General features: G+C 44.5%; 1 protein-coding gene across 12 annotated transcripts in view; it reads right to left on the minus strand.

The window, feature by feature from the left end:
* LOC137614625 (uncharacterized) overlaps positions 1-23,598 on the minus strand; it is a 146,525-nt gene that overhangs the window by 33,495 nt on the left and 89,432 nt on the right. For 6 of the 12 annotated variants that reach the window (XR_011039103.1, XR_011039104.1, XR_011039105.1 and 3 more), the window contains 2 exons: positions 23,528-23,598; positions 23,188-23,364 (listed from right to left, as the gene is read on the minus strand). The exon at positions 23,528-23,598 is cut by the window's right edge and continues 51 nt beyond it. Coding sequence is in view for 2 of the 12 variants with exons in the window: in XM_068344324.1 (XP_068200425.1) it covers positions 23,188-23,364; positions 23,528-23,598 (248 nt within the window). In the remaining 10 variants the exon portion in view is untranslated. Of the gene's footprint in view, positions 1-7,335; positions 7,434-20,334; positions 20,400-23,187; positions 23,365-23,527 lie in introns of those variants that run through there. The other 6 variants (XR_011039109.1, XR_011039106.1, XR_011039107.1 and 3 more) reach the window with 3 other exon arrangements.

A 23,598-nucleotide genomic window follows, 5' to 3' on the forward strand; every position in this document is an offset into this window, starting at 1 on the left:
CTCAACATGATATGCCTTACGAGTCTATCATGTACACCCTTCACTGTAAGTCCCAAATAGTGCACTATTCTTCGCAGTAATCAAGCAGCAGGTTTCATTACACTGCCTGCCGCCACCACATGAAATTTAATTTTTTTGTAATTGCTTCGCGTAGTGCTTGAAGAAGACTCTGGAAGACTTCCATCCAGTATAAGCACGAAGGCTTTCAAACGACATTGTCTGAAAGAAATTCAGAGACGAGGCAACTTTTCTCGGATCATGACCTGCGGGTGTACTGTCTAGATCCGCTCTGCGTATAAAGTAGGTGATTTACGCCAAAAGTAGGTGATTTACGCCCTTATCTGTTTCAAGGATAACGTTGAACCGGAAGTCTCTCCCCTGAAAAGCTGACCTCCCTTAAAGTCTGAAGTTCTACGAAGATAGACCTTTAGGCATTCCACTGGGCAGAGGGATGCTTCTTCCTTCAGAGAGCAGATTCTCCAGGGACCCCACCTCTTAGTGGGCAGCTCGTTCTTGGCGAGAAACGTTGGGTCTGGAAAGAGGTTCAGTTCTCCGTTGTCTGTGAACTGAATGTGGCCATCATCCCTCGAGAGGGCCACTATTTCGCTAACTCTGGCTCCCGAGGCTAGTGCAAATAAGAATATCACCTTTTGAGTCAAGTCTTTCAGCGAGCAATCCTCATTGTTCAGGGTTGATGCTAAGTGAAGTGTCCAAAGACCATGAAATGGGCTTAGGAGGAGCTGCGGGCCGAAGTTTAGCGCAAGCTTTAAGAATCTTGTTGAAGATCTCATTGGAAAAGTCTACCTGGAAGGCGTAAAGCATTGGTCTGGCTAGGGCAGATTTACATGTAGTAATCGTATTGGCTGCTAAACCTTGTTCATGAAGATGGATGAAGAAGGACAAACAGAAATCTGTAGAAATCTCCTTAGGTTTCTTCGCCTTGACAAAGGCCACCCACTTCTTCCAGGAAGACTCATATTGTCTTCTTGTTGACTTTGACTTGTATTCTTCTAAGAAGTTAATACTGTCCCTAGAAATCCTGAACCGCTTCTTGACCGCTAAGGCGAGAAAATCATGAGATGAAAGTTCTGGGTTTTCACTGATGAAGCTGAGACAGTCTATTTCTGCACTTGCCGAGTCAGAACTGGGTCCGGCAACAGGATCAGCTTCAGGCGTAGTTCCGTTACCAGAGGGAACCAAACGCTGTTGGGCCACTTGTGGACCACTATTGCTGCTGTCCCTCGAAAGGATCTCAGTTTGTCGAGGACTTTCAGCAGAAGGTTGGTTGGAGGGAATAGGTAGATCTTGGACCATCTGTTCCAATCTATGGACATTGCATCCATTGGTTCCGCTAGAGGATCCTCGTACGGGGCTACATACCGGGGTAGCTTCTTGTTGTCGCTCGTTGCGAAGAGGTCTATTTCCAGTCCTGGGACTTTGCGTAAGATGAAGGAGAATGATCTTGCATCTAGGGACCACTCTGACTATCGGTTTGGTCCTCTGTCACATTGCGGAACCCTTGAAGGTGGACTGCTGACAAGTGCCATCTCTTCTTCTACGCTAGGCGGAGGATGGCTAGTATCACTTGGTTTATGTGAGGCGATCTCGAGCCCTGTCGGTTTAGGCATCTCATTATGACTTCGCTGTCTAGAACCAGACGGATGTGGATTGAGCAGCGGAGTTTGTTTCTTCAGGGAAAGAAAAACTGCCATGGCTTCCAGGAAATTGATGTGGAAGGTTTTGAAGAGGGGAGACCAGGTTCCTTGGACTTTCCGATGATGAGTGACCTCCACACCCTTCTTTCGAGGCATCCGTGTGAACGGTGACTGACGGTGGAGGCGGTTGTAAGGGAACCTTCTTCCTTAGGTTTTTGGCCTCCGACCATGGCTTGAGTAGGGATCACAGACGATTTGGTATCGGTCTTTGTAGATCTCTTCGAGCGTTTGATGCGTATTTTCTCCAAACTCCTGATGCATCTTTTAATTGTGCTCTCAATACTGGATCTGTCACTGAGGCAAACTGGAGAGACCCCAACACTCTCTCCTGTTGCCTTCTTGATATCCTTGTGGACCGAAGAAGGCTTTTGATAGATCCTGCTATCTCTCTCTTTTCTTTGATGGAATGGAAAGACAGTGTGACTGCAAGTTCCAATGGACACCCAGCCACTGAAACTTTTGAGCTGGAGACAGTCGATATTTTTCCAAGTTGATCTTGAATCCCAAGTGTTCCTTGGAGGCTTGCCTGCACTCTTCTTCGGATGCTGCCCACACCAGCCAGTCGTCCAGGTAGACTACCACCTGGATTCCTTTTAGGCGTAGTTGATGAATGACTGCATTCGCAAGCTTGATGAATACCCTTGGAGCTATGTTCAGACCGAAGGGCATGGCTCTGAAAACGTACTGACTTTATTGTAGTTTGAATCCCAGGTAGGGGGAAACTTAACGGCTGATTGGAACGTGCCCGTACGCATCCGTCATGTCTATGGAGACTGTGTATGCCCGTTTGGGCAACAGGGTCCTGATGTGTTGAAGCGTCAGCATTTTGAACTTGTAGTTCACTATGAACTTGTTGAGTGGTGACAAGTCCAAAATTACTCTGAGCTTTTCAGAGTCCTTCTTCGGAACACAAAATAGCCTTCCTTGGAATCTGACAGACTTCGCCTTCCTAATAACTCTTTTGTTCAAGAGTTCCTGAACATATTCTTCCAATATGGGGGTTGAGTGTTGGACGAATTGAGGGAAGGTCAGTCCGTTCTTGATTAGGCTGTGGGCCCAGGGATCCAAGGTCCAACGATCCTGGAAGAAGTCTCTCCCTCCTATCGGTAGCATGTCACTTTGAGTGCTGGGTGGAGGATTTACCTCCTTGGCCACGTCCACCCTTGTTGCCCCTAACTCTGAAGGGATGTCTGGAGGAACCTCTAAAAGGAACCTCAAGACTTCGCCCGAAAGGTTGTAGATTGCCTTTCAAACACTGGAGTGAACACTGGTGACTGAGTTGCCAGCGTTTGGAGCACCAGTTGGAAGGTGGTGGGTGGTTGTGCCACCGTCTGGGACACCGTGGCCACGGGAAGCTGTTGCTGTTGCTTAGGCCGAGAGGGCACTTTAGGTCGTTTTGGTTTATTCTTTGGCTGGGGACCCTCATCAGCTAAAGATTTTCTTTTAGAGGGCAAGCCCTATTTAGAGAGAAGGTTTCTATTCTCAGTGGCGGCTTTGTCCACGACTTCTTTGACCACTCCACTTGGGAAGAGGTCTTTTCCCCAGATGTTGGAAGCTATCAGTTTCCTTGGTTCGTGTTTCATCGCAGCCGAGGCGAACACGAACTCTCTGCAAGCCCTTCAGGCTTTAATAAAGTTGTACAGGTCTTTGGTTACTGTTGCCAAATGGGATTTGGCAAAGACCATGTACATGTCTGGGGTATCTGGGATGCTTGCCATTGTTTCCAGGCCAGTCTGCAGAGACAAGAAAGCAGCAAGACGTTCTTTTGTCTCCTGTTCCCTACGCAGGAGAAAGTCGGACAGCTTCGGGAGGTCTTCGCCGAACTGTCGTCCGGCAATATCTGCCTCCAGCTTCCCAACTGTGAAGATGTTGTGCACATCCTTCCAGTCCGCATCGTCTGATGGGAAGGCAAGGGAGAAGGGTCTACACTCTTCCAGTGTAGGGCATGGTTTCCCTGCCTCAACCGCCTTAAGCCCTTTGTCCATAAAGGGAAAGGCACGTTTGGGGTCAGCAATGAAGGACGGGTGCTTCTTGCTGAGAGCCGGCACCTTGAGCTAGTAAAAGCCCTCTCCTTTAAGGTGGTGGTATATAAGGCCTGAGCCTTAGAGAGTTCAAGGACAATAGTTTCCTTCGGCTCTGTCTCCTCTTTGGATGCAGGTTCCGTCTTAAGACGGACATAGCAATCCGGGTAGGCTCCTTTGTTGGGCCAGAACTCAATTTCCTCCACTGGGACAGTGCCCAGTTTTTCTGAGAGGAAGATCTTCCCCCCGACATAGGCATATGCTCTGCGTACCTCCAGGGGTTAACATCAGAGAAGGCGGGGAGATCCTTAACGTTTAGCTTCTTCAGGGCCAAACGTGTTACAACTAGCCGATGCATTTCTGTCCGAAGAGAGGCCTCCTTCTCGGACGATTTCTTCTGAATGTCCTGCACCATGGACAACAACGAGTGCAACGTACTCGTGATGGAATCTAGTTGGGGTGCAGTGGAAGAGGTCGAAGGCACCGGCTCAGTCACTGTGGCCGATGATACCGAAATCGTTTCGGCTCTCTCGACTTCTGTCTCAGGTGGAACATCATCCGCCTGATCCAATTCCTCCACTAGGAGATTGTTCTCAGTCTCCTCTGAGACAACTGACATGTCCTCTAATTGGATGCTCTTCAAGGCGTCCGAAACTTCAGATTCTACCGGAATCTGAACCAGGGGAATCTCAGGTTGAGCCTTGGGAATAACCGCATCCGAAGATGCCCTAGAAAAAAGACAAGCCCTCATCTTTTCATTAGGAAGGTATGGGCCAGAAGTGTTCTGGAAGCCCCTAACCCATTTTCGCAGCATTTCCCTTGTTGCGTCCCTTGACTCAGTGGACTTTTGATTGTCAAAAGCCTCTCATCAGTTTTTCACAAACGGTACATACCTGTGGGTCCCAGTACTTGAGAGCCCCCTTGGTGACTGCACAGCGAGCATGGGCCCTGCATATGTCATGGCTGTAGAAGTTCTTACTACGGACCCTGCAAAAACTGTTCCCGCACTCGGGATGCTCCTCCTGGAAAGAAATAAAACCATATAAGTATTCGGTGAAATTCTCAGATTTCAGCATACATAATATTAATAATATTAGCTTGGATGGGGTAAGCTAGAGATAGGAAAGACACCTACATGTGTTTCCTGTCCAGCCAATTGCTATGACCTCCTCCAATATTGAAAGTAGAATTCTTAGGAATTATTGGGGATGATATCATTTGGTATAAAGTGTCTTCTTGACACAATCTTCCAGGTTCAATATTGGGGATTGAGGACAATAATGGATAATAACCATTAATGGAAGAATCGCTCTCTTATATGTGATGGTCTCACAATAGGCTGCCCATGAAGCACCTTGTAGGTTGGAAAAACTTTTGGGCTACAGCACTGACTGTTGGTAACAAGTTGCCAGTCCTGTCAGGCCTGCCGGCACATGCCAGGCCTGCCGGCGTCTGCCGGGCAAGCCAGCACATGCCGGGCCTGCCGGGCAAGCCGGCACATGCCGACCTATTCTGGGCTATTGAAGGCAATTACTGTCTTCAGAATAATGGGTGTCAGGCCACCGGCAACGGCACTGCCGGTAGTCAGCCAAGGATCCTTCCATCAAGTAGGACCCGGCGGCAGATGACCAGGTATGGGTGGACGGCTGCCGGCCAGCAACTCAGCAGCCGGCAGCCGGTCCCAGTATGTCTATTGTCTTTGGGTTGTCGATCAACGACGCCCACAGTAAGTGGCGGCAGGGCAACTGCCGGCCGGCAGACAATTGACATGGCCCAGTAACGAAAGAAAGAGAGAAAGAGAGGATGGAGGAAGACAAGGGCTCAGCCTTGCCGGCCTGCATCCAGAATGAGGGTTCAAGTGGAAGGGGGAATTACTTTCGGGCTTCCATCCAACCATATCCCAGTCATAAGGGCTATGGAAGGCAGTCCAAGGGAGGACTGAAGAACACACTAAAGAATATGAGGGTACCTGCCGGCGAGACAAGGAACCTCAGGCCAGTCCTACAATAACCCTTAGGGTCAATGCAGAACGACGGCCAGGAGGGTGTTGGCTCATTCAACACGAAAGAGATAGAGGGGAGGGGGTAGATGTCCTACAGGTAAGGTAATGACCGAAGGCACTACTTAACCTAAGGGATTCTGGTCTCGTGGAGTAACCTCAGGTAGGAGAAATCATTTCCCCAAGTTGGGTTAATAAAGTGATAGAGCGTCCGTAGGATACAATCTAACAAGAGAACAGAATCTCGTGCCAGAGACCTTAGGCAGTAAAGAAGTCATTTCTTCGGCCTAAGATCTATCACCACAGGACCGTCTGCTAGGCCAAGGAAGGGGGAATTGTCATACAAAAACCCCCATGTATGGTCTAGGGAGGTCTAGCCTCCTGTAAGAGCAGCTTAACCTGACATGGGAAATCATTTTGCCAAGACAGGAAGATACCTAACACAGACTTATACTCTGATGTCCCGTTCTAAACTCAAAACCGACTCGGTGGTTAGGAGAAAGAAAACGGAACGTCTCAGTACAACTTTGCTGGAACTCGGTTCATAGCAAAGAAAACTGAGAATAGCCTAGGCTAATCAGAGGGAAGGGGGATTGCTCTTAAATCTCCTAGGAGATAGTATCGACTTAAAAGGTATAGGAGGTGTAAGTCTCCCCTTAAAAGGCAATACAAGAGCAATGGGGACATGTATGAAAGTATACTAAAGCCCCTAGGCTAGTAGCCTAGGAGCATTGAGAATCATTCACCGAAACTGTATACTATCTTGGAAGAAGAAAGCATAATACAGTAATATCATAAATGTGTAAAATATTGCCTGTGCTTCAATAAAACTTTACCAGGAAGGTTATATCATGCATGAAGTGTGTAGGTGCCTAGGCTAGGAAGCCTAGCACTCGTGAGGCTCGAAATAAATAGCCAAATCCACAACAACAATCACATAATATAAGAATCCCTAGCTAAAATTCTAAATAGCTATAGTTATTAAAGCGAATAATGCCAGGAAAGGGTCGTTCTGGCTAACTAAATGTACAGAAAGAACAACCGCCATCCGGCTGGCAACAGCTCGTTACGTTAATTACGATCTCAATCGAAAAGCCAAACTGGCAAGAGCTTACATTTATACAAATCAAAGATATTACTTAACTTTCCAGAAGCTGATGAGGCTGGTGAAGACATCATAGCGACCAAAAATTTCCAAAATGGCGATAGATAACACGGGATAACACCGGTCAACGAAGCTACGAGAGAAAGAATGGCTCGGTGGCGATTTGGCGCACTATTTACAGTACAGTAGGAGTGTCGCCTCTTTAAAGACTCTCCTTATTCTTGCCTCTCTTTCCCCTCAAAGTGAAAGCGCTATTGGGGGTGTAGATAGCCACGAGACGTGTCAAGAATACGTCCTCTGATAATACGCGATATCCCTTTTTAAAATTTTAAGGGATATTCGCTCCAGGAGTTAGATTTCTGGATACCTTTGGTAAATTCTCTGGGATACATCACTGTACCTAAGAAGCTACCTTTGAAGGAACTTCCATCAGGACGACATGGCCTAAGCCCAAAAAACTTTTTATCATACAAAATTCACATCTCAATCTGTTACCGTTACAAAGATGATAGGCCTCTTGCTTCGCATAAGAGCATTTATAATCATCATTTAACCAGGTTTTGTCTTTCCCTCGGTATTTCAACAAACTTGAACTATTCTATCTTATAGAAACAGACTGGAAATGAAAAGAATTATTCCAATGAATAAAGTATTTCTCCCAAAACCTTAAAAGAGAAATTCAAATGTAACTGAATTGCACTTGAATATGCCAAACTGCTTGAATAAGAAATTTCAAACCTAAAACGTAACAATTAGACGTATGACAGACTTAGATTATTTTTCCTAAACCTAGACATGAAGAAATTTAACAGAAAACTTTAAAGTAACTCATAGCACTTACAAGAATAATTTCTTAAAATACATATAAGAAAATAAAAGACAAAACTATGGTGTAACTGAACTGCACACTCTAAGGACTAAATTATTTTCCATAAAACCTGGCGGGTAAATATATAGATAAACAGAATTAATCTTATAAAAGCAAAGTTATAAAACTCGACAGGTAGGAAACTTTAGAATTTAAAACTAACGACATACAAGCAATTTTCCCAAAATCTTGGAAAATAATATTTTACCGGTAATTATAAACTATTTAGAGATAAACTTTACAATTAACTATGAACGATTTTAGGATAAACTTTACAAACACCGTAGCTATGAAAGATTTTAAAGGTAGTCTTCCTCTTCTAAATTCTAACATTAATGACAAAATCAAGTTTCACTTTCCGTTGAGATCAGTGTTACTCCTAGCCGTATTAAAAATAAACGGATTTTGAGCGAAGCGAAAAATCTATTTTTGGGTGAGATAGCCATGGCGTCCTGATGGAAGGTTCCTGTTTGGTAGCTTCCTTGGGTATAAGACTACTAAGATATTCCCAGAGAATTTAACCACAGGTTATCACAGAATTCTAACTTCTGGAGCGAGTATCTCAAAGGTTTCCCTTTAAGACATCGTAATACAACAGGGGACACGCATGTCTGAACGTGCCACATAGCTATCTCCACCCCGAACAGAGTTAATGCTTCGGTGTGTAAGGGCTGAGAATAGCTGGGAGCCGTTCCACAGCTAATCTCACTCGTGGCTACTACTGATACTCGAGACGTAAACAAACGGACGCCATTGCTCTAATGACGTCACGCCCGTCTTTATCCTGACGCCAGTTGCTGCCCATCACCATGATACAATTGTGTAGGGTGGGAACAAAACTGGACGAAATAGTAGGGAGGGTCCATCAGGACGCCATGGCTATCTCACCCAAAAATAGATTTTTCGCTTCGCTCAAAATCCGTTTTTTGGGCTCAAGCCATGGCGTCCTGATGGAAGAGTACCAGAGAATCAATGTATCGTGGTAGATTTTCCCCCAGTGTTAAGTGCCTAGGCATTGACAAAACAGCAAAGTAATCTTAGGTAAAGAACCATAGGAACGAAGTATCCTGCCCCCCATTGGTAGGAAGTTCCCATGGGCTATGCCGACGTCAAAGTGGTATTGAAGGGCTATTCATCCTGACAGAAGAACTTTTAAGAACTCAGAGATGAAGCAGAATGTTTGATATTTGTATAGGAACATTCTGAATTAGGCCAGTGGTGGTTGGGCACTGTGTATAGAGTTCATCTCTTGGTTATCAGAAGTAAGTATTCGTGTAGGAACCTTACTGAGACAGGGTGAATATAATTTAAGATTAGACATCTTAAATTCTTCATGACCATAAGAGAGGAGGAATAAATAAAACTATGACAGTATGTATTTCATAGTAGGTAGGAGCTGAAAGAGACGCATAAGTAATAAAATAGAAATTTTATTTCACAATGCAGAAATTAAATAATTTACAGCAAAAGTAAAGTTCATTTACAGTAATAATAATGTACATAGAAATAAAGGCTTGCTCTTGAATCTGAAAAGGAATTTCAGGATTAGTAGGTACTCGTTCTCGAGGAACGCAAGTCTTTAAACAACACATCATGCTCAAGGCATGCGGCACTTGTGTGACACTATGACATTTCACCTGGGATAAGAACAGTTATAAAAGCACTAAGTGTTTTTAGACATCACTATGAATCACTCGAGGGTCAACATAGGCACCCGAAGAGTTAGAGTCCCAAGTAACTCACTGTTCTACGCAGAGTTAGGTGCAGGTTTCATAACACTACCTGCGGCTACCACAAAATGTTTGACTTCGTGCACTTGTTTCGCGTAATGTTTAAAGAAAACTCGCGAGGACTTCCAGCCCGTAAAGTTTTTAAGGCTTTCAAAGTCCATGCTCTGAAAGAAGTTCAGAGACGATGCCACTTTTCTAGGATCATGACCAGCGGGTGTACTGTTCGGATCCGCTCTGCGAATGAAGTAGGTGATTTTCGCTCTTAATTGTTTCAGTGACAGGTCGCTGCCCGATGTTTCTCCTTTGAAGAGTTGGCCTCCACCAAAGTTCGAAGTTCTGCGAAGATAGACCTTGAGACTCTCTACTGGACATAGAGAGACATCCTCCTTCAGGGGGCATATTCTCCAAGGGCCCCATCTTTTGGTGGGTAATTCGTTTTTAGCGAGAAACGTCGGATCAGGGGAGAGGGTCACTTCTCCTGAATCAGCAAACAGGATGTGTCCCTCTTCTCTTGATAATGCCACTATTTCGCTGACTCGAGCTCCCGAGGCGAGAGCAAATAAAAATATAACTTTCTGAGTCAGATCCTTGAGGGGGCATGAATCGTTGTCCAAGTTGGAGGCGAAATGGAGTACCTTGTCTAGTGACCAGGAGATCGGTTTCGGAGGGGGTGCTGGGCGTAGGCGAGCACATGCTTTTGGTAATTTGTTAAAGATGTCGTTGGACAGATCAATTTGGAAAGCATATAGAATTGGTCTAGTCAAGGCCGATTTGCAGGTTGAAATCGTATTGGCTGCTAATCCTTGTCCATGAAGGTGAATGAAGAAGGACATACAGAAATCAATGGTGATTTCTTTAGGATTTTTTGCCTTGACAAAGGAGACCCATTTCCTCCAGGATGATTCGTATTGCCGTCTCGTGGATTCGGTCTTGTATTCCTCTAGGAAGTCTAGACTTTTCTTCGAGATCCCAAACCTCTTCTTTGCGGCAAGGGAGAGAAAATCATGAGATGAAGGTCCTTGATTTTCGATGATGAAGCGAAGACAGTCGACTTCTGTACTTGTTGAGAGAGAACTGGGCCCGGGAGAGGGATCAGCTTGGGCTGCAGCTCCAGGACCAGGGGGGTACCAGTTGCTCCGGGGCCACTTGGGAGCCACTAGGGCCGCTGTCCCTTTGAAGGTTCTCAGTTTGGAGAGGACTTTCAACAGAAGGTTGGTGGGAGGGAACAGGTATATCTTGGACCATCAGTTCCAGTCCAGTGACATGGCGTCCACCGCTTCTGCTTTGGGGTCCTCGTACGGGGCTACGTACAGAGGAAGTTGATTGTTGTCGCTCGTTGCAAAGAGATCTATCTGAAGTTCTGGGACTTGATGAGAGATGAAGGAGAATGATCTTGCGTCTAGAGACCATTCCGACTCTATCGGGTTTGTCCGAGATAGAGCATCCGCTGTCACATTGCGGAATCCTTGTAGGTGAACTGCAGACAGGTGCCACTTCTTCTTCTCCGCCAGACGGAAGATTGGGAGAAGCACCTGATTTATCTGGGGCGATCTTGAGCCTTGGCGATTGAGACAACGAACTACCACCGAGTTGTCTAGGGTTAGACGGATGTGGATCGAGGGCGGCGGGGATAACTTCTTCAGAGTTAGAAGGACCGCCATGGCCTCCAAGATGTTTATGTGGAACGTCTTGAATAGTGGAGACCAGGTCCCTTGAGCCTGTTTCAGGTGGGAGTGACCTCCCCAGCCTTCCAGTGAGGCATCCGTGTGGATGTTGAGTGATGGAGGAGGGTGTTGGAGAGGAATGGACCTTTTCAGGGCCTTTGCTTCCGACCACGGCTTTAGGAGGCGTCGAAGTCTGTTTGGAAGCCGTCTCTTGAGGTCTCTTCGAGCGATGGATGCCGAGCGTCTCCAGACTCCCGCGGCATCCTTTAGCTGTGCGCGAAGCACTGGGTTTGTCACTGAGGCGAATTGTAGAGAGCCTAGAACTCGTTCCTGCTGTCGTCTTGAAATGCGTTTGGATTTCAGTAGTCGCTTGACAGACCCTGCTATTTCCTTCCCTTTCTTCTGGGGGATGGAAAGGCGGTGTGACTGAAGATTCCAGTGGATTCCCAACCACTGAAACTTCTGAGCTGGAGAGAGGCGAGATTTCTTCTCGTTGATCTTGAATCCCAGGTGTTCTAGGTACTGGGTAACTTCGTTGCAAGACTTTGCACACTCTTCGGGCGATGGAGCCCAGACTAGCCAGTCGTCGAGGTAGGCCATCACCTGGACGTTTCTTAGGCGGAGCTGTTGTACTATGGCATCCGCCAGCTTTGTGAAGATCCGAGGGGCCACATTGAGGCCGAATGGCATGGCCCGGAAGGCGTAGCTTTTCCTTTGGAGTCGAAATCCTAGGTAGGAGGAAGCGTGATGGTTCATTGGAATGTGCCAATAGGCATCCGCCAGGTCTATAGAGACCGTGTAGGAACCTTGAGGCAGAAGGGTCCTTATTTGTTGAAGCGTCAGCATCTTGAATTTGTTGTTCTCTATGAACTTGTTGAGGGGGGATAAGTCCAGAATGACTCTGCGTTTGTCTGAGTCCTTCTTGGGAACGCAAAACAGTCTCCCTTGGAACCTGGTGGACTTTACCTTCCTTATCACCTTCTTGTTCAAGAGGTCTAGAACATATTCTTCCAGAATGGGGGTCGATTGTTGGAAGAACCGCTGGAAGATTGGGGGTGGTTGCGTCCAACTCCAGCCTAGACCGTTCTTGATGATGCTGTGTGCCCAGGGATCGAAGGTCCAACAATCCTGGAATTGGCGGAGTCTTCCTCCCACCGGAAGCACTTCATTGCTTCTGGTGTCCCGAGGACTTGTTGCCTCGGCCGCTAGCTCCCTTTCCTCCTCTACCTCTGGAGGGACGACGAGATGCGTTTCTGCTTGCACCCCTGGACGAGCCTCTACCTTTGGCATGAAAGGTAGTGGATGGTTGCTCAAAGGCAGGGGTGAAGACCGGTGACTGTGACAACACCGGTTGGGGGACCAATTGAAAGGTCTGTTGTGGTTGGGCAACCACTTGGGAGGTAGCGGGTCCCGGAAACTGACGTCGTTGTTGACGTTGCTGGGGTTTTGGCTTTTGCGGTTTCCTCTTAGGCTGAGGTCCATCGTCCTGAGAGGGTTTCCTTTTTCTGGACATGCCCCACTTGTGGAGAAGGTTCCTATTCTCCGTGGCGGCTCTGTCAGTTATTTCCTTGACAAGGTCAGAAGGAAACAGGTGCTTTCCCCAGATGTTGGAGGAAATCAGCCTCCGGGGTTCGTGTTTCACGGTGGCACCGGCAAACACGAATTCACGACAGGCTCTACGAGCCTTTATGAAATGGTACAAGTCCTTCATTACTGTAAGTAAGTGGGATTTGGCTAGTACCATGTAGTGATCTGGTACTCTTGTGTCACAGGCCATCACTTCCAGTTGGACTTGATGAGAAAGAGATGCCGCAAGCCTCTCCTTCGTGTCTTGTTCCCGGCGAAGGAGGTGATCATTGAGCTTAGGGAGGTCTTCATTAAACTGACGTCCGGCGACGTCAGGATCGAGCCTACCCACGACGAAAGTATGCTGAACATCTTTCCAGTGTCGAGCGTCAGGGGGGGTCACGATGGAGAAGGGTCTGCACTCCTCCAGTGCAGGGCAGGGTTTTCCTTCTTCCGCCGCTTTAAGGCATGCAGCTAAGGCCTTTTCCAAGAAAGGAAGAACCGCAGTGTCAGGTGCGACGTATGTAGGATGCTTCTTGCTCAAGGCTGGAAGCTTAGAGCAGGTAAAGCCCCTACTCTTAAATGCGGAGGCTAGCATAGCCTGGGCCTTTGCGAGATCGAACACTATCTCTTCTTTAGGTTCGGTCTCTTCCTTCGAGGCAGGTTCGGAACGAAGCCGGACGTAACAGTCCGGGTAGGCCTCGAAGCTTGGGAAGAACTCCACATCTTCCAACGGGACCGTGCCGATCTTGTCACTAACAAAGATCCTGCCGGTCGCAATAACCATATGCTCTGCATACCTCCACGGGTTGGCATGAGAGCAAGCTGGGAGATCCTTGACCGAAATCTTCTTCGGTTCTCTGGATCCAATCATTGACCTGATGGACTCCTGGTTCTCCTTCAGTCTGTCGTCCATGACAGCTCTAATCAGCCGGATCAGTTCTTGGGTAGAAGAGGAAGGATCCGGGGTCGAGGAGGTAGACGGAATGGACATTTCCGTCGGTGTAGGAGTAGGCGGAGGGATGGACGAGGGAGCAGCTCCAAGCTCCGACTCGGTGTATTCCACCTTGTCTTCGTCCTCTTCGGCTCCTTGAGCCATAAGCGTCTTCTCCGTGTCTTCCGAGACGTCTGAGATCTGTTCATCATCCTCGGAATCTAAACGACACTCGTGCATGGACTGAGCCATGACCACATCAGGTTCCACCGTAATTTGGACAGTGGGGATTGCTTCTTTTGGAACCACTGAGTCAGGGGAGGCCTTAGGGAACAACAGGGACCTCAGTTCTTCGGTGGCCAGGTACGGTCCAGTAGCATTCTTCTGAAAGCCACGCACCCACTTGCGCAGCTTTTCACGAGAAATGTCTCTAACCTCCGCTGAGGGAGGGTTATGGAAGGCCTCAACTAGGTGGGCCTGGCAGACCGTACAATCCAGTGGATTCCAGAACTTCAAATCCCCTTTCTTGTCTGCACAAGGGGCGTGAGTCCTGCAAGCCGTATGCCCGTAAAACTGCGGGCGTTTCACAGCGCAGAAGGCGAAGTCACACTTCATCTGCTCCTCCTGTGGAAGAAAGAGAAAATGAGTATGGGGGAGTCATAAGAATGGCTCTTAAACTAAGTTAATATTAATCATTAATTTTAACTTAAAGAAGGTGTGATGCATAGAGAATGAAAACAGTAAAGGAGAACACGCTCCATGCATCTCGCCCGGCTGGTTACCATAAGCTTGGTCCTGGGATAATCCAAATGACCGAGATCATTGGATATAGTTTCCTAGGATTCCCATTATTTTGGAACTCCATGGAAAACCAAGGACAAGATTGGGATCGAATTCATTCGGTTCCCAGTTAAGAGCCAGAAGGCCTCATTAAAGGTAACTGCTTCTGGCAACCAGCCGTGCTAAGGTGCACATAGCATGCTGGAATTAGAAGAATGCAAAGAGACAGCATGATCACTAATAGAGCAGTACTAGGTACTGATCTTAAAAGCAAAAGCAGCTTATCTATTTGCCATGTAGGGCTATCCTAGTCTTATGATAGCTACAGTGAGGGGGTGCAAGTATTCTTGACGCCTCCGAGGCATCCGGCAAGCCGCCGGCATGCCGGAGCTCGCTCCAGCATAGATTCTGGCATTAGAACAGACAATTTTCAAAAGTCAGTTAGATACCAGGATGGCGGCCGCCGGCACAACGGCGGCACGCCGGCAGGAAGCGGCGGCTCCGGCAGTCGGAGGATGCCAGGTTGGTGACTGGGATAAGGATGGTACAGGTAGTATCGGGTTGCCGGCAGTATATGCCGGCACTCCGGTGATCGACCGGCAGGCGGACGATTAGATAGGAGTAGGAGAGCCGCCGGCGGCAGCCGGCAGCCCCTCGGTACACGGGGGGCTGGCGGCAAGGGTAGGGAAGTCACCAAGAAGGAGGCAGGTATTGCCGACAGTAGAGGCGGCAAGAGACCGGCACCCGGATAGATAGAGAGACAGGGGGAGGGGGGGAAGGGATGCAGGAAGTACCGTCAGGGTTCCAGACATCCCTCCCCCTCCCTGAGAGGGTGTACCCATGATAGAGGCAGGCTCTAACATCCATAAGCAGGGGTCACTAGGGACCGGGAGCTAGGTAGCCCAAGGGAGGGCTAGGGAACACCCAAGAGGGGAGGGGGGGGAGACTCCCATATGCAGAACTATACTAGTAACTAACCTTATAGGACACTATGAAGGTATATGTACCAGAGCGGACTGCACAGGGAAGCTCGGGTAGCCCTACTCATCCACCCTAAGGAGGAGTTGTAGGACAGGGGACAGATGAGTATAAACTAACCTAAGCATAGGCTAGGCTATACAAGAGATAGGTGGGGAGGGAGAAGAGAGAGGTCTTCCCAGGAAGGGTTTCTGTACCAGAGCGGCCACTAAGGGAAGGGAGGACACTCCCTAACCTAAGATCAGGCTGATCGGCTAAAACGGTGCAAGAGTACAGTTTCAGCATGGAACAGAGAAACCTTCCTAACCCGACCTAGAACAGGGCTAAAAGTCCTGAACTAGGCAAGGAAGAAGACATATCGCTATCGCAGGAAAGTCATAGACTATCCTAGCCATAGAGGTAGGCTAGCCTAACCTCACTCTCAGACGCAATCCTAAAGGGGGTTCATTCCTTTAGGGAGGACCGAGAGGCGATATATACTCTATTAGACAATTAATCCCTTTACTCAGAAAAGGGATCAAGGCTAAATAGAGGGAATGCCAAGGCAGGGGATGAAGGAAGCATATAGGGGTCCTAGGGTTAGGTTAGGCTAGAAAGAATCACTGACTAGCCTATCCCCTATATGGTCCCTGAAGGCGAAAACATTTGCATCACTGTCAAAAGTATTGTAAAATAATAATGCCACTATCTTCATAACTTAGTCTAGGATCACTAATAAATCATGCATGAACACTTGTATGTAGGCTCCTGGCCTGGGGGCTATAGTAGCCGACTGGTATGAGGTCAATCGATGACCGATAAAAAGCGTCTAAACACGATATAAAAGTTCCTAGCTATGAAGACTAAATAAACTAATGTATTCGATTAGTATATAAAGCCGGAAGCGTTGTTGTGGCTAACTAAATAAGACATGCAAAACAACAACGACGCCATAAAATGGCGGGTCCGGTAGAGGCACAGCTCTGCCACAAAACATCAATTATTTCGCAAAATAATATTTACTTTACGGCCAGAGCTTAATTAAACAATACTGGAACCTTGTACTCAACTTTCCAGAAGAAGGCGAGGCTGAAGGTAACGACATAGCGAAGATGCAAAGCGATAAAGATAACACAAGGGAAAATCCGTCTAAGTAGGGCAGCTACTAAACAAAGGATAAAGACGGGCGTGACGTCATTAGAGCAATGGCGTCCGTTTGTTTACGTGTCGAGTATCAGTAGTAGCCACGAGTGAGATTAGCTGTGGAACGGCTCCCAGCTATTCTCAGCCCTTACACACCGAAGCATTAACTCTGTTCGGGGTGGAGATAGCTATGTGGCACGTTCAGACATGCGTGTCCCCTGTTGTATTACGATGTCTTAAAGGGAAACCTTTGAGATACTCGCTCCAGAAGTTAGAATTCTGTGATAACCTGTGGTTAAATTCTCTGGGAATATCTTAGTAGTCTTATACCCAAGGAAGCTACCAAACAGGAACCTTCCATCAGGACGCCATGGCTTGAGCCCAAAAAAAACAATAGTAAGATTCCATGAATATTTATAGTATCCATTGACTTGCGCTTCCATCACACGTCCGGGTTGTTACCCAAAGGCTAAAGTACCGTGTTCAATGGTAGGCCTAATTATAGAGCAGAAGAGACCAGTATCCTTTTACCTCCAACTAAGTTAGTTCCTGCAGACCATCATGATTATCATCATCATCATAATCATCATCACTGAGGTTACAATCCTAATTGGAAAAGCATTTTACTGTAAGCTACAAACGCTAACATTCTAAGAGGTAAACTTCACAATATGGAAAAATATAAAAATAATTTCAAGAAATTTCAAAAGACAACTGGGCAAACAAGACTAGACAAATTTGTGAATTCATAAGAATATTCAACAAAAACTAATTTGAAATGAGATTGAACACATGAAGTTGCAACATTTATACGTGAGAGAGAGAGAGAGAGAGAGAGAGAGAGAGAGAGAGAGAGAGAGAGAGAGAGAGAGAGAGAGAGAGAGAGAGAGAGCAATTTGGTCTGACGCACATTTTCATTATGGTTATTGCCTGCCCTCACTCGTTCACTCTTTATGGCCCTCTGCCTCTCCCACCTATCCTACCCCAGACTGCTGACATGCAGAACGTGCTATCTGATCACAAGTGACAAAACTTTAAGAAAACCATATGGTATTGATCCTGTTGCAATTAGCATCATACTAAGTATTATGAAAAAATTACTAAGTATTACTAAAAAACACGTAACTTTTGACTTATTACCCTTAAAAAAAAGGGCTGGACAAAAAGCTATAGAAACAAAATCTCTCTCCGTGTATATTTAATAATGAAGTAACTAAAAACAAATATCAATAATCCCTGCAGTCATGGCAACTAATGCTTATTTGGAGTCTTATATGTGTTGATTGCCTAATAACTACATACGATAGGGTGAATACTAATGAATAATGGTATCCATCGATGGAAAAGACTATAACTTAAAGATCTCCTGGGTTTGATGGCGAGACATTAGATTAGAGAGAGGGGGAAAACGTTAAGATGTTAAGTTGAAAATACACGGACGGATTACAAAACCATTAAATGCACATTATATGAGCACATATTTAGGGAGGAATAAACTGAATAATATAAGAAATTGAATCCGGGAAGCAGCAACACACTTGATTGAACAAGTTACATCGTCCCCTAAATGGTGTAGTGGAAGATAGAGAGAGAGAGAGAGAGAGAGAGAGAGAGAGAGAGAGAGAGAGAGAGAGAGAGAGAGAGAGACAGAGACAGAGAGAGAAACTCGGATGGGTATGGCGATCAAGAACTGGTTAATATATTTCTAGAATTCTTTAAATGTGAATTATATATATTTTGATCTTCTACAGATATTCCGCATCAGATTGATGCTGCATCAACCCCACAAGTATGGTTAACCAGATTTAACAATATAACAAAGAATGAAGTCACCAGAATTTTTAAGGGGGTTAAGAAAACAAAAAGTGTGATCCATCCGATGCCAATAGTCGAAGTAACGAGTCGAAAAACTTTTCTTAGTCTTGCCGACATAATTAAAAGAATAGTATACAATAGAATTAACGAGTAAGAATCCAAAATTTGAGAAAATAGCCGGATAACCAGTCAGCATACAATTAAATTCAACGAAGACAGACATATGCTCTGTTGTAAATGATCCGGAAATGATGGATGAGGACAAATGTGGCATTCCGATTTTAATCGATCTTTAGTGCTACTTTTGATACAGTTGTGCATGAACCGCTACTTAAGGATTTACGGTCCACCGATGCTAAATATGAATATTTTGAGAATCTAAATGATTACTTGGTCCATAGAAACTACGGTGTACCAATTTTTAACACTATCATCATGCGAACCGCTCGCTAAGCGGGGGAAGTGTACTCTGTCCAATCTTATTTTGTATATATACCATGTGTATCAAAGGTACTACAAACACACGGTGTGAAGTTCGAGCTACTTGCAGATTATACACAATTTTACTCCTCCATAAATGTCATTGATGATACAATATTCTTACTGATGTTAAAATAAAACAAAAGTTCACGGTGTTAGGAAATAAAAAGAAAAAGAAAAAACTTAGGTCGCTCCCATATAAATATCAATGACAACTTGATCCCCGACCGTAATTTCTCTCGCAGATCTCAAATAAATAATGCAGCATGAATAGTTGGATATCACCTTAGAAACATTACTTTTGTAGAACCATCTAAATGAATAGCCTACTGTAAAAAAAAAAAAAAAAAAAACTTATGATTAATTGTGTTATTACTATGATTGACTATTATAACTATTACAACTTATCTGATTACAAAACATAAAAGCAAAATGAATACAAAAGTTTTCTACCTCGAGAAAGGATTACTCCCATACCAATTGAAATACGTTGGCGGTTTATTAAACCTCAAGTTATCAGAACCGGACGTCAAAAATATTTAAGATATTTGGGTCTTGAAGCCAAGATGTACACTCGCTATCCAAATTTTCTTTAGTCCCTCGTTGTATGAAAATCGAAGCCAGTAGTGAAGAACTGGCCATTGAACATATGCTCTTACGTCAGCGACCTGGAGTCTGTTGAAGGTGTGTGTGGCAGATTCTAGAATTTCCACGAGTGGAGTCTCCCAATTTGACTGTCAATTATCAGATTAACGGCTTCCTACCTACCCCTCTCTCTTTCTCTCTCTCTCTCTCTCTCTCTCTCTCTCTCTCTCTCTCTCTCTCTCTCTCTCTCTCTCTCTCTCTCTACTATTACTGTTGCAACTACTGCTACTAATACCACTGTAGCTGCTGCTAGTAATAATCCTACTAGTACTACTGTGGCTTCTGCTACTACCAGTCTTACTACTTCTACTACTGTGGCTCCCGCTACTGATAATTGTACTATTACTACTACTAGAATATCGGAGAGAGAGAGAGAGAGAGAGAGAGAGAGAGAGAGAGAGAGAGAGAGAGAGAGAGAGAGAGAGACTAGAATACGATAGGTTACGAGTTCTTCACCGGTGGCTTCGACTTCCTTTACTAAGAGGGATTGTAACTACTTCTAAAGAAGGTTCTTATCTAGAGCTTTTATATATATGCAACTAATGCTATATAAAAAGCCCACTAGGCATTGAAAGACTTGAGATGAGACTTTATGAAATTAAAAGACTTTTGATTTTAAGTGCTTTGAGTCACGTAGGGCGCAAGGCTTTCCGCGTGTGACAGCACCTGGAAAACAGCCTTTAAAGTAAAGCAACATTAGAAATAGGCTCTTCAATTGCCAATGCTTTCGACCAAATTATTACTTGAAACAGTTACACTTTGCAATTTAGGTTTTCATGTATAACAGTATAAATTTATTGAAAACACATTGCTCTCAAATTTTCAAACGACTGCAATGTGAAAAAAAAAATGTATTTAAATGACCTTTTGAAACGTTACAGAGGTGGAAAGATAAACAATTCTGGCAACTACCTTGAAGGACGGATATTTCCAGGCTCCCGTCCAGGTACAGACCAGCTGGAAGTGGCAAACGATGCCTGGAATGTTACAGAAATCAAGCACAGAGGGAGAATGGTCGCTCTCACTAAATGACACGAGAGGGCGATATTCCAAATGTGGTTTTATTTTCATTCAGTTTAGTTTAAGACAATTTTTACATAAAAGATTACCGTACTATTTATTATTATATCCCAATGGATACTACAGGAAAATAGCCCATTGGTTAAAGGAAAAATGGATATAAACAACAAAAGTAATGAAAAATTAAAACATATTAAGAACATTAACAACATTAAAATAGATCTTCCATAAACAAACTATCAACGGACATGGATAAGACATTTCTGTCTAAGATTTTCCTATTGGTTGTCTCTTCAGATCAATTTGATTATTTTTCTCTGAAACTTATTATATTATTAGGAAGTCTCCGAGATCATGTCTTCCCCAACGGTATTCTGTATTACCCTATCGCTTTTTTATTCTAAAAACAATTTTAACTGGACAAAAATGTTGTTTTTACTTTAAAGTCATTGTAACGAAAACAATCGACGCAGATACTTCACTTTTTAATCTTTTACTTTACTTATGGGATGTTACCTGTCTTGTCACACCCAGCAGGACCTTTGAGACGACATTTATTTGCCCTTAACAACATTTAGACTTTCATACAGCGCAGTCCGCTTTAATTGTCAAATCCACCCTGCATAAGATTTTCAGGAAAATAAAACTTGAATGAATATAAATCTTCAATTTCTCAGAAAGATTATATCAACCGTCCCTCTGACGTCAAGTGGGAGTTCGTTATACAATGGGCCACATATTTGAATGTTCTTGAACCCGCAGTCGATGTGTATCTTGGCTGTGGTAACTTTAAATCATCTGCAACTACTCAAGTCTCGTGTGGACAGTTTGTTGGTTATGCGATGTACAGCAGTTTTTGAAGGTTTTACAGGCCGCTCATCAATGGCAGAATCAAGGGACAGTAACATTGCCATATCGAGCAGGACAATGCCCTAGAGACTGATCATAGATGCATATGATCAACACTCAAGACCCTCTGCACCCAAGCTAGGACCAAGGAGGACCAGGCATTGGCTGTTGATGACTCAGCAGATAGACATATAGGCTTCCTGAAACCCACCCTCCTTAGCTCACAAGGATGGTGAGGTTGCAGCGACCAAAGGAACTAACGAGTTTGAGAGGGACTTGAACCCCAGTCTGGCGTTCACCAGTCATGGACGTTACCACATCGGTCACCACAACTATGAGAGGTTAAAGGTGCAAAGACTATAATAGCAAGTAGGACAATGTCCTATCGACTGCCTATATGATCATTGCCCAAGCACCCTCGTTCACCTAAGCTAGGACCAGGGAGGGACAGGCAATGGCTGCCGATGAATCAGCAGGTAGACCTATTGGCTCTCCCATACTCGCCCCCCCCCCCTCCTTAGCTCAGAAGGATGATTAAGTTGCAGAAACTAAAGGAACTAACGAGTTTAAGCGGGACCGAATCCCAGTCTGGCGATCACCAGGCAGGAACGTTAAAAATAAGCCACAAAAAGCATAAAAATTTTGGACGTCCAGGTCTGATAAAAACTTTAAATTTCTTCTAGCTTTAATGGGATTCCAGAGTAGTTAACGAAAACAATGAACATGGAATATATGGGAATTCTTCTCATTTATGAAATAATTTGCAGCATCTTATTTACCAACTGAAATCCAAAATATCAACATATTTATCTACGCATAGTATTTGCCTTAATCCTGTTTCCTGAACAGAGACTTATATTTAAATATGTTGTCATTCTCAATTTCCACATTTAACAATAGTTTTAAACTTAATTCCTTCTCAGTATCACAATGTCTCTTGAAAGCAATATGGACACGAGTCGTGGTATGACATTGAAACAATATGAAAGGTTTAGTAGATTTGATAACAAACCCTCAGAAAAACATTGGGAGTTAGATGGCAGGACAGGATTACAAATGAAACTATATGAGAGATTACCCGAGGGCCATACTTGGATGAGATAATGGTGAGGGGTAGATGGGGATGTTTTGGGCATGCTCTTCGCACACCCCCAGAGAGATTAGTACACCAAACTTTTAAACTGGGCTCCACAGGCACTAGAAGAGTTGGAAGACCCAGGCCTACATGGCTGAGGACTATTATGCGTCAGGTAGGAGATGATGAATGGAGAGGTATTGATTTAAAGCCCAAGACAGAGACGACTGGCGAAATGTAACCGAAGCCCTTAGCGTCAATAAGCGTAGGAGATGATGATGAAAATATATTTTATGTGTATGCACATACCTAAATATGAATATACATGTGTATTTCGTATTATATACTAGTGTAAACGACCCGTCATATAAATGACGACTAAATATTTAAGAGATATGAGTGCACACACAAATGAGACCCTTCCCATGCCCTCTCAGAGCTAGAGCTAGAGTGGCCAGAACAAGTGACAATCTGGTCAAAGGGGGCCTTAAAACTGACCAGTTCTGCGAATATCAAGGAAATACCACGACCATCGATCATATCATCACATCAGGCCAACTATCACCAAATTTGGACAACATATAAAAACATAAATGTGTGTGGTAGAGGAAATTTAAATATTTCAACTTTTAGCCTATATATGAAATATATTTTCTAAAAACTTGATAATCAAACAAATACAATAGAAAAATTTAGTTAGATTTGGTTTGCTTTTATTGGAAAAGTGTTTTTCAATCGAATACTTTGCTAGTTTATTATAGAAATTTGTGTAGATTGAAAGAAAAATTCTACAACTATATAAAGAATAAAAATATGCTTACCTTTAGGTGTGTTTCTGGTTTGATTTCCTTCTCTGAGGTGTTTACAGTATTTTGATAATCTTCGGTGGATCTTGGGTCGACATTTCTTTTCCTATCATTGGTGAACTTGAAAGTTACATTCAATTGGCTTTTCTGTGATGTCCAAAAATCTACAATGTCTTGCATTGGCATTACAACCTGTGAAATAAAATGAACAAACATTAAAATATTTTCAAAATTATATTTATTTCGTAAATAAATATAAATTTGATAAGGGAAAAAAATATAGCTATTTATCTACTACTGAATCATTGGTGTTCATGCAATAAAATTGAATAAATAAAACCTCCAAATTCTTAACCTCGCCTAAAAGTTCATTGTCGTGATATTCTGAATCCGGGTTTTCTCTTGAATGACATCGATCGAGAGTCA

Source organism: Palaemon carinicauda, chromosome 21 (genome assembly GCF_036898095.1).
Source record: "Palaemon carinicauda isolate YSFRI2023 chromosome 21, ASM3689809v2, whole genome shotgun sequence".
Taxonomy (NCBI): domain Eukaryota; kingdom Metazoa; phylum Arthropoda; class Malacostraca; order Decapoda; family Palaemonidae; genus Palaemon; species Palaemon carinicauda.